This window comes from Phyllobates terribilis, unplaced genomic scaffold, assembly GCF_046119375.1.
Source record: "Phyllobates terribilis strain yellow unplaced genomic scaffold, ASM4611937v1 Scaffold_8__6_contigs__length_399053987, whole genome shotgun sequence".
NCBI lineage: Eukaryota > Metazoa > Chordata > Amphibia > Anura > Dendrobatidae > Phyllobates > Phyllobates terribilis.
Window position 1 is genome coordinate 82,606,222 of NW_027362768.1, and position 12,068 is coordinate 82,618,289.

The 12,068-nt window shown below is 43.4% G+C and overlaps 1 protein-coding gene across 5 annotated transcripts in view; it reads right to left on the reverse strand.

Annotated features, from left to right (window-relative positions):
• The window catches only part of AGL (amylo-alpha-1,6-glucosidase and 4-alpha-glucanotransferase), a 162,962-nt gene that overhangs the window by 119,549 nt on the left and 31,345 nt on the right, over positions 1–12,068 (reverse strand). For 2 of the 5 annotated variants that reach the window (XM_073643067.1, XM_073643069.1), the window contains exons 1-2: positions 3,022–3,194; positions 2,550–2,699 (exon numbers count right to left, since the gene is read on the reverse strand). In XM_073643067.1, coding sequence (XP_073499168.1) covers positions 2,550–2,631 — 82 coding nt within the window. In that variant the 5' untranslated portion in view covers positions 2,632–2,699; positions 3,022–3,194. Of the gene's footprint in view, positions 1–2,549; positions 2,700–3,021; positions 3,195–12,068 lie in introns of those variants that run through there. The other 3 variants (XM_073643068.1, XM_073643070.1, XM_073643071.1) reach the window with 2 other exon arrangements.

The window sequence follows — 12,068 nt, forward strand, 5'->3', positions numbered from 1 at the left end:
AATAAAAGTTGTTTTATGAGACTTTAGTGCACCATATTATTTCTTTGTTGGTAATCTATAGTTTAGGTGTGTCTCAGGAAAAATATCTTTAATATTAACATGCTCAGATTTGTTGGCTCCAGTATGTCTTTGGAGTGTGGGAGGAATCCGGAGAACCCGGAGGAAACCCAGGCAAACATGGGGAGAACATACAAACTCCTGGCAGATGTTGTCCTTTGTGGGATGTGGGATTTGAACTCGGGACCTCAATGCTGCAAAGCAACAGTGCTAATCACTGAGCCACCATGCTGCTCAATCTCTACTTCATTCATTATCTATGGGACTGCCAGAAATAGACGAGTGCTGTCCTGGGCTTTCTACCCACGTCTCATAAATAATGAATGGTGCTGAGGTCGAGCATGTCCACCTCTACTCCATTCAAGAAGGAGCTCTGCAGAGCCTGGTTCTAGAGTTTCAGAGCCCTCTTCTTGGGATTGCTGGGGGACCTCAAGGGATCAGTACGGTATTCCTTATCCTATGGTCCGGCCTTCGTTGGACATACACATTAGATAAATGTTGGTTGAACCCGCCAATAGACAAATGCAAACCATACAAGTTACATAGCTGTGGCCCGAACAATGGTTTAGCCGATCGTTCGCCGGCGACTATCTCGCTTGGCTCTCCCAAACACAACAGCGCTCGTTCTGCCTAGACTCCTCTGGTGGAGGCTTATCTCAGGGAGAACAATGGGATCACCAGTCCGAAATCGGACACGCCGGATCCTTGACTCCCTCGGGAGCCCCATACACATCAGCCTGTCGGCTGAAGCTATTGTATCGGCAGCTTCAGCTGACGTTAGTCTAATGTGTATGGGATGGGACGGATCATATGTGAATGTACATATCGGCATATCGGTACACTCTCAGCGGTGGCTCAGAACGTCTTGTGCAGCAGGAACACTTTATAAGGTCTATATTTTTGGACACATCCAAAAATTACTGCTGCAGAACTGGGAAATCTGCAAGAAAATCTGTACGATACGTCTTACATGAGGATTAGGAAGTGAATAATGTGTGAAGTTCATCCTGTGACTTGCCCATGTTATGGCTCTAACACCAAGACAGCTTATACCACCACAAAACCAAAAGTATATCTTATATCAATATCATTCAATTATCTCAAATATACAAAATTATGTTTATTATTAAGACATTAACTATTGCAAATAATTTCTGTATATATGGCATTCTCCTGCAAATGGCCCCATGTTTGTGTACAAATGACTGATATCCATGGATAATCTGCTGAAATTTTAATGTGTCAAGGTCGGCTGACTGAAAGCCAATCTGTCGTTAAAAAGGCAAAACAAAGAACAATAGTTGACTCTGCGGGGCCATGAATGTTAAGGCCCCCTCGGACACATTAGACTAACATCACCCGCTAATATCGGCAGGTTCGGCTGACAGTCCAATGTGCATAGGGGAGATAAGAGTGCGGCAAATCCGATCCTTGTGCTCCCAGAGAGAAAAGCCACCGCTAGAGGGGTCCGTCAGCGGCTCCCTCATAGAGAACACAGAAATGTTCCTGTGTATTGGCTAGATGGGGAGACAGCTGCTGCCCGAACAATCGGGTCAGTCGACAGTGATCTGACCTCTATGAGGGGCTTTAGTGGTCGTATCTGACAAAGGTACAGTAGGAAGACTAAACCATTTGCCCTCCACTTAACATCTCAGGTCTGTGGCCAGCTGTTCCTAGCTTGGAAAACAGGTTACTTTACATAAACCTTCAAGATCTGGTCCAGGTGGATTACAAGCCAATTAGCACATGTTAGTGATTGCAAAGAGTCAGCAAAGACAGGGTGGGATAATACAAAGGAGCAGCTGGGGGCTGGGATCAGAGCAAGATCCTGGTGTCACACCAGCATCCACATTGTCTTACTGATAGATAAGAGATAGATAGATAGATAGATAGATAGATAGATAGATAGATAGATAGATAGATAGATAGATAGATAGATAGATAGATAGATAGATAGATAATCAGCATGGGTTTATTTGTTGTGTCAAAGGTTGGAGTCTGACACTTTGTTACATATCCGCTCTGGGATCTTCTGCAAACATAAAGGAACAGTTGTCTGCAGTTTTACATTTTGTAATTGCTTTCCACACTGCGAGTGTTGTAACAGCAGTGCGGTATTATTTTATTGCACTGTGCAGCTGAGTCAACTCGATGAGAATTGCTTAAATTGCAATCTCTAAACACTGATAGCATAATAATTATATATTTTTATAACAGTTATTTGCTAAAGATACATAAGCCGGGTTAGAGGAACATTAGGTTCTCCCCTTCTGCACCTAGATCTGTCAGCTCTGGGGCCCATACACACACCAGACGTCCAGACATATTTCTACAGTAACTATAATGTATTAAAAAATTCTCTTTGAATCCAGTGTGCAGATTGAGATGACCCAATATTAAAAAACTGCTACTTGAGCAGCGCCATAATATATGTCTGGGTAGGCTTACATAACATTAGTAATTGAGAGCCACAGTCTGTCCGGGGGTTTTACCTTGTTCGAGCCTAAAGAGTCTTTTCTCCAACTTCTCCATGTCGTTTAGCATCAGTACCCGGACCTGCTTAGCGGGCTCCATTGTGGCGTCCTGGCTCTGGTGTCCTTATCAGATCGCGGGCAGGTGTAACAATAACGTACAAGTGACCCCTGTAAAAAAAAAAATGCTAAAATCAAATCAAGAGCCAATAGAAAAAAGTAAAACTGGCGTGCTCCATTAAGGAGAGTGCACGCTTACATTGCTGAAACCTGTCCCAGCTAAGCAATGAGAAGCCCAGGCCGGCGTCCCTGCAGGGAAATAACCAGGAGACCCTACACTGCGGGCTGGGATCAGTGTGGAAGGTGTGCAGCCACACACAGGCGCTGTCACAGTCCGTGTGCCCAAGGAATAGCAGAAGCACTAATAACACCATGTTGGCATGTAAACCATCCCTGTTATCCAGCAAACAATCTAAATATATATGCATCTCACCTCCTCCTCACGGACTCCCCCTTCAAAGACCCTCTAAATGTCCCTGAGGCTCAGACAGAATGTAGGACGTGCAGAGAGGGACAGAGTCAGGACAGTGCAAAGAGCAGGGACCTCCCAGTGTCCTCCTCCTCTGGGCCATGTACACACGCAGCGCCTGGGCCCTCCCTCCTAGCTGGGAGGATATTACACACACTGTCCATAGCTCACACCTCCCAGCCATGGCATATATTCACTGATACTAGCCATATCATGGAGTAAACTAATCATAAGAACAGATTAACCCCCCACCAGTGTTAGCTGCCCACTAGGGGGCAGAACATCATGCTCTGTGTGATACCGGCTATTGTTTTCTGGGTAAAAAAAAATCATTCTACTGTTCCAACAATATTTACTATGATACAATTATTTGATAATACAGCAGTGATGCTTTTCCATATGACTTTGCAATGTGCTTATCTCATTCATACTTGTGTATAGTCACACATAGTGCCTGGGGCGCATTTGCCCACCACCACCCTAAATTGAACCCTAAAAACTATTGTGACAGAATAATGCATTTTTCCCTAAAAAAACCTCTAAAAACTGCAACCCATAAAAAAAAATTCAGGAGCAAAAATGCAAATGAAATACATATAAATTTCATGGATCTTTTCTATTTTTACACTTTTTTTCTGTATTAGGGCTTGTTCACACGTCGTCTTGCTTTTTTTTTTGCCACGAAAAGTGCAGCATTTTACTTTCCCAGCAAAGTGCATGGTTTCTGAGATGTCATATCACATGTTGGTTATTTTATTTCTTGCCAATATGAAGTTGGTTCATATCTGCAGCATGTCAATTCTTTCAGAGCTTTTGCAAAGGTTTCAGCCATGCAAATAAACATGAAAAAAACATTAAAAAACACATTAAAAAGTACGCAAAAATGAGTCAAAAACATACTTTTTTAATACATTCTTCTTCCTAGAAAGAGGCATGTTTTTGATGGAGAAATGTCTGCAGCAAATACTTCACGTTTGCTCATACCCTTATAGCAGTTCTTGTTCTGTATTGTATTCCGAGTAGTCGGTATTTCACCGGTATTTGTTCATTTGTTTTGCTCTTTTTGTAATGTTGAAGAAATATCAATGGTAAAAATAGAACAATACATATATGAACTGTGCAAACATGGAACATTATTAAATTAAACTAAATATCGGACATTTAGCATTTTGTTTGTACCCTAATTTTTGCGCAGTTTAAGACATTTCCTTGTCATAAGTTTGTCTGCTGAATTTTACGATGTTTTACACCATTTAATACTCTATTTTTAATACCTGCACCAACACTTAGATATGACAAGAAAAGGATGCGTCAATAACCATTTGGTGTACACAACATATTTAAGAATGAGTTTCTTTAATACATTTGCAAAAAAAAGTCTCATTTTCTAGATAAGTGACATTAATGAGCTAAAAATGGCAACAATACAGATCAGATGCAACATTCTGGCCCACATTTATCAAAGACAGAAACATTTTAAATGAAATATGTTGAGTACTTACTTTGGCTCCAAAACCCAATATTTACCAAATGTTACTATTATTATGCTTTGCTTATAAAGCGCCATCATATTCCGCAGCGCTGCACAGACATTATTATCACTGTCCCCATTGGGGCTCACAATCTAAATTCCCTATCAGTATGTCTTAGCAGTGTGGGAGGAAACCGGAGAACCCAGAGGAAACTCACACAAACACGGGAAGAACATACAAACTCCTTGCAGATGTTGACCTTGGTGGGATTTGAACCCAAGACCCCAGCGCTACAAAGCAACAGGCTAACCACTGAGCCACTGTGCTGCCCTAAATGCAGCACCTTAATGATACATTGACAGACATTACGTCAGCACATTTTTTAAACACATTCAATACACCTGTTAAAGGTTAATTCAGAATTTTGCTCAAATTGCGCCTTTATATAAGGCCGGTTTCACATATCTGTATATTTCCGATACCGGAAAAACCGGTAACGGAGATATCCATGTCCCGTGTATCACACGTGTGGCAACCGTGTGCCGCATCAGGATCACACGGACTGGCGACTGAGAATCAGTGTACAGTTAACACTGTTCTCAAGCGCCGGGTGCTGAACGCTGCCCTCATCATGGTTCCTGCCAGTGCTGCGCTCAGCACCAGCAAGGACAATGATGAGGGTAGTAGTAGTTTGCTCCCACAGTGCCCCTGTGTAAAAATAAGATTAAAATAATAAAATCCGTATACTCATCTGTTCTAAGTGTCCCCCGCTGTAATTCTCGGACCACTGATGCCGGGGAGAATGAGCCGCTCCAGCGAGCGGGCCCCAGAGTTGGAGCGGCTCATTCTCCCCGGCATTGTCCCTGCTGGTGCTGATCACAGTGCCGGCAGGAACCATGATGAGGGCAGAGTTCAGCACGCGGCGCTTGGGAACGGAGCGAACTGTACACTGATCCCCAGGAGCCAGTCCGTGTCACACTGATGACACGCAAAAAAACAGACATGTCAGCGTGTGGAGCACACGGGCCGTGGAAACACACTGCCATGTGCACAGACCCAATAATTTGAATGGGTCTGTGTGTGTGAGGCTATGTGCCCACGTAGCGTTTTACAAGCGTATTTGATGCGGAATTTCTGCAGCGGAAACGCTTGTAAAACGCTTGTTAATCCGCACCCCATGGTCCCCAATGAGAATCCGCAAGTTCTATGCCAATGCTGCAGATTTTTCTGCAGCGTTTTTGATGCGCACAAAAATCCACAGCATGTCATTTAATTTTGCGTTTCCGCATGCGGAATTGCCTTTCCAATGCAATAAAAAACGCAAGGCAATTCCGCATGTCGAAATCGCGCGATAAACGCTTGCGGAATTCCGCATGCGTTTTTCCGGGAAAGGACATGCAGAAATGAAGCAGAAATTTTCTGCTTCATTTCCGCAACGTGGGCACATAGCCTCAGTGTCTCCAGTACGTGTGGAAACTGTCACCACACGTACTGGAAACACGGACATGTGAAAAATTAAAGGGGATGTCCACTACATGGGCAGCCACATTTTAAATTAAATAGCCCCCCCTTGTAAAATAAAAGTAACATATACCCACCTACTGCACCGGTGTCAGCCCAGCGATGTCGGCACTGAGTCTTGTGTGACATTGTTATGACATGTGAGCCCTGCAGCCAATCACGAGCGCAATTGGGCTGCTGTGCACTCACTTCCCTCGGAAAAGAGGAAGTAGTATGAGCGCAGCAGTCCCATAGTGGCTCCTGACTGGCTGCTGGGCTCACATGGAGTAACTGGAGACTTGGTACCAGCATCCTTGGGCTTCCGCCCCTACCACTCGTTTAAAACTGCCCTGATCAAAATTACTAATGACTTACTTACCGCCAAAGCTAACAGACAATTCTCTATACTCCTCATTCTAGACCTGTCCTCGGCCTTCAACACAGTTGACCACTACCTCCTACTACAGATCCTCTCTTCCTTTGGCATCAAAGACCTAACCCTCTCCATGGATCTCCGCATACTTCTCCAACCGCACATTTAGCGTCTCCCACTCCCATACTACCTCCTCATCCACCCTCTCTCTTTTGGTGTCCCCCAAGGCTCTGTCCTGGGACCTTTACTCTTCTCAATCTATACTTTTGGCCTGGGACAACTCATGAAGTCCCATGGCTTCCAGTACAATCTATACGCTGATGATACCCAGATCTACCTCTCTGGCCCAGATGTCACCTCTATGCTGTCCAAAATCCATGACTGTCTATCGGCCATATCCTCCTTCTTCTCATCATGCTTCCTAAAGCTCAATGTAAACAAAACTGAACTCATCATCTTTCCTCCATCTCACCTAACTCCCCTACCTGATCTATCAAAATAAATGATATCACAAAGATACTTAGCACATAAATTGGCCAACTCATGCATGCCGAGCAACCGCGACAAGGCGTGTGAGACTTATGAATCTGGGGTGATTCATAAGTCTGCAGTCACGCAGACTGCATGCAGACTTATCATATTAGACCTGGGTGCTGCGAGGATTGGCTGGTTTCTGAGCTGGGAACAGCCGTTGATATATTCGATAAGCATACTCCAGGCCAGAACCCGACCAGTATGCGCGGCCTCACTCCATACACTTGTATTGAGCAAGGCTGCGCCCACTTGACGGCCACGTCACTTGACGGCCTTGGCTCAATACAAGTGTATGGAGCGAGCGAGGTCATGCCTACTAGTTGGGTTCTGGCCTGGAGAATGCATAAAGCATATATCACTGCCGGTCCCGGCTCAGAAACCGGCCAATCCTCGCAGTGCACAGTGCATGTATTGGGGGAGATTCATAAGTCTGCAGTCACACAGATTGATAGCAGACTTATCATCTTAGACCGGACAACCCCTTTAAGGCATTCCAGAGAAAACATACTAAGTGCCTTGGTGGACCACTTCAATGTGGACCCAGGTCGGCTTCTCCCCACCCCACTCCAACTCACTAACAAGTCTCGCTATTTGTGTACAAAGAGAGACATGTCAGTCAAAGGGATGGGGGAGGGGATAAACTGGCCTGGGTTTACATTGGACTAGTCAGCCGAGACACATAGTAACCAGCTGTTACAGCATCTATATTTTCTTTGAAGCACAGTAGAGTTTCACATACATTGCTGCAATCATGCATATACAGTACAGACCAAAAGTTTGGACACACCTTCTCATTTCAAGAATTTTCTGTATTTTCATGACTATGAAAATTGTACATTCACATTGAAGGCATCAAAACTATGAATTAACACATGTGGAATTAAATACTTAACAAAAAAGTGTGAAACAACTGAAAATATGTCTTATATTCTAGGTTCTTCAAAGTAGCCACCTTTTGCTTTGATGACTGCTTTGCACACTCTTGGAATTCTCTTGATGAGCTTCAAGAGGTAGTCACCGGAAATGGTTTTCACTTCACAGGTGTGCCCTGTCAGGTTCAATAAGTGGGATTTCTTGCCTTATAAATGGGGTTGGGACCATCAGTTGTGTTGTGCAGAAGTCTGGTGGATACACAGCTGATAGTCCTACTGAATAGACTGTTAGCTGCTTTTTTCTTGCCATAATACAAATTCTAAGTAAAGAAAAATGAGTGCCCATCATTACTTTAAGAAATGAAGGTCAGTCAGTGCGAAAAATTGGGAAAACTTTGAAAGTGTCCCCAAGTGCAGTTGCAAAAACCATCAAGCGCTACAAAGAAACTGGCTCATATGAGGACCGTCCCAAGAAACGAAGACCAAGAGTCACCTCTGCTTCTGAGGATAAGTTTCTCCGAGTCACCAGCCTCAGAAATTGCAGGTTAACAGCAGTTCAGATTAGAGACCAGGTCAATGCCACACAGAGTTCTAGCAGCAAACACATCTCTTCAACACCTGTTAAGAGGAGACTTTGTGCAGCAGGCCTTCATGGTAAAATAGCTGCTAGGAAACCACTGCTAAGGACAGGCAACAAGCAGAATAGACTTGTTTGGGCTAAAGAACACAAGGAATGGACATTAGACCAGTGGAAATCTGTGCTTTGGTCTGATGAGTCCAAATTTGAGATCTTTGGTTCCAACCACCGTGTCTTTGTGCGACGCAGAAAAGGTGAACGGATAGACTCTACATGCCTGGTTCCCACCGTGAAGCATGGAGGAGGAGGTGTGATGGTGTGGGGGTGCTTTGCTGGTGACACTGTTGAGGATTTCTTCAAAATTGAAGGCATACTGAACCAGCATGGCTACCACAGCATCTTGCAGCGGCATGTTATTCCATCCGGTTTGCGTTTAGTTGGAACATCATTTATTTTTTAACAGGACAATGACCCCAAACACACCTCCAGGCTGTGTAAGGGCTATTTGACCAAGAGGGAGAGTGATGGGGTGCTACGCCAGATGACCTGGCCTCCACAGTCACCAGACCTGAACCCAATCGAGATGGTTTGGGGTGAGCTGGACCGCAGAGTGAAGGCAAAAGGGCCAACAAGTGCTAAGCATCTCTGGGAACTCCTTCAAGATTGTTGGAAGACCATTTCCGGTGACTACCTATTGAAGCTCATCAAGAGAATGCCAAGAGTGTGCAAAGCAGTCATCAAAGCAAAAGGTGGCTACTTTGAAGAACCTAGAATATAAGACATATTTTCAGTTGTTTCACACTTTTTTGTTAAGTATATAATTCCACATGTGTTAATTCATAGTTTTGATGCCTTCAGTGTGAATGTACAATTTTCATAGTCATGAAAATACAGAAAAATCTTTAAATGAGAAGGTGTGTCCAAACTTTTGGTCTGTACTGTAGGTCCCGATTCATCAAAGCTTTTACGAAGTCTGGCGCAAAATTTTGGTGCAACATGAGGCTGTGCTAACACTTTGCGACTTTTGGCGGTCTCATGCTTTTTCCGCCAAACAACAACAAAGTGGCCAGAGCTGGGGTGAGAGAGGGACATGGCAACCCCTGCTCGCCAAATTCATGACGAGCAGCAGCGTTCCTGGTGCCATAACTGGAGTAAGACTAGTGGGGAGGCACTCACCACTTTTCAGACATGCTGGATCCAGTAAGAGGTGTGTGTCTCTTAATGGATCATGAATGTCTGGCTCCAGCATGTCCCCTCTTCAACACTGGTGTGAACAACGCTGGTCTTGATGAATCGGTGCCATAGTGTCTGATTCATGCTGCCTGTGATTTGAGCAGAATGAATCTGATGACAGGATCTCCTTTTTTAACGTGAACCTTTCTTTAAGCTCCCCACGGCCTCTTCAATAGTTAACAGTAGCATATATTTACTTTGGTAATATGCATCTAAAGGGAATCAGTCACCAGGTTTCTGCTACCTAATCTGAGAGCAGCATAATATAAGGGGCAGAGACCCTGATTCCAGTGATGTGTCCCTTACTGGGTTACTTAGTGTAGTTTTTATAAAAATCACTGTTTTATCAGCAGGATGTTATCACTAGAGGACTAGTTAAGTTGCTGTTATGTAGTCCAACCACACCCCCATCACTGATTGGTAGCTTTCTGCCTATACACAGCGTACACAGAAAGCTGTCAATCAGGAGTGTGGGCGGGGTTATACAGAGCTCAGCATTTAGAGAACTGCTACATCTGCAGCAGTATAGTTTTTAATCAAAACTGCAGCACACAGCCAAGTAAGTGACACATTTCTGAATTCAGGGTTTCTGCCCCTATATCATGCTGGGGACATAAACCTGGTGACTGATTCCCTTTAACTTACATTGTCTGTGGGAATGATTCAATAAAGCACTTTCCACTAATGTGCACCATGGGAAATATCAGAAAGCCTAACGTGCAGTAGATATAACTATAGTAAGGCTGGGGTCACACTGCCGTCGATTCTGTCATGCGAGAGAATCGGGGCCAATTATGCAAATATTCTCGGATCAAACTCCATCAGAGTTTGATCCAAGTGCCAGTGCTCTGTGCTCCGATTCTCTCGCATGAAAGAATTGCAGCACAGCTGCGGAGGATACGAAGAAAGTAATTTCTCCATCTTCTCCATTGTCTCTGTCCATGGTAATCGGACTGCACTCGGATGACATTTGTTAATGCTATACAGCTGTGCGCTTAATTGGCGCTTGATTAGCTCACTGCCAATGAGCAGTAGGACAGGTGGATAATTGTAGGACTGCAGCGTCTATATTAAGAGAAGAGGAAGGCTCGCCCTGTAGCCCCAGACATAGCCCGTCATGATGTGCCGATGGTTCTAAAGGCTATCGTGGGCAAAACAAAAGCTGACGGACCACCATAGCTAAAGTCGCTGCGAAAAAATAATTTATTTTTAAATTTATAGGGCCTTTTTTGATAGTAAGAATCAAGTAATGTTTTTTTTTCTTGAATTCCAAGAGCCATACCATTTTTATTTTTCTAGTGACATAGCCTTATGAAGGCCTGTTGTTGTATAGTGTAGTGCTCATTAGATTCTATCCCTGCCATGGGCCCATAGCTGTAGTAGCGTGGAAAATTGCATTTTCTTCAAGTGTTTTTTGGTCTTCAGCCACACTGAGCATATATTCAACATGCTATGGTTACCACAATATGGGGAGACCGGACAAATAAGCATCACTATTAACTGAGCTTGTAAAATAGTCCCATTTTAAAACCATTAATATGGAGGTTGACCTCTTTTGTGGCTATCATTTTATAAAGGCTTTCCATAAGATTATGAAAACCTACAAGCCGACCATGTAATATATGGTCCGTGATCCCTATAAAACTAGAAAAACTGACATGTAATCTATTTTGGGAGAAAGAGATTAACTATAAGGGGAGAACCTCCCCTGATTGTAAGTTATATCTCGATCCGCCTATTGGTAAACCCAAAATGACATAAAAGGGATTTTGTATCATAAAATGTAAATTTTATTAAATATTGTTTTAAGTTACATAAAGACAGTGAATACGAGAAAGGGAGGGTAGGTAAGGGAGAGGACAGCTATAGAGGCAGGATAAGATAGAAAAAATCCTGCAAGGAGACTAACATCCCCAAACCAGCATAGATTATATGACAAATATAGGTATATATTGCCAGCCAGGTAACATAATGATAAAAAATATTTCCAAGCCTAGATCATATCAAATAATACCTTAAAATGAAGGGCATCATTAGCAGTAAGTAGGTATAATATTTAGCGTTCAAGGCAGTATCCTTATAAGGTAAGTCAGTGACAGTAAAGGGTATAGCGTGTAGCATGAAAAAAAGCCATAATAGACTATAGATTCAGAGTAAGAGTATCCTTATTGTCAAATCTAGAGCAGCAGCTCTATAAGGTTTCCATTACCTTGTGCCATGTCAATGTGATCTAAGGCAGCGTGCACTGAGATGCTGGGGGGTGCGTGCTGCTCTAGATTTGACAATAAGGATACTCTTACAGTGTAACCTCTGAATCTATAGTCTATTATGGCTTTTTTTCATGCTACACGCTATACCCTTTACTGTCACTGACTTACCTTATAAGGATACTGCCTTGAACGCTAAATATTATACCTACTTACTGCTAATGATGCCCTTCATTTTAAGGT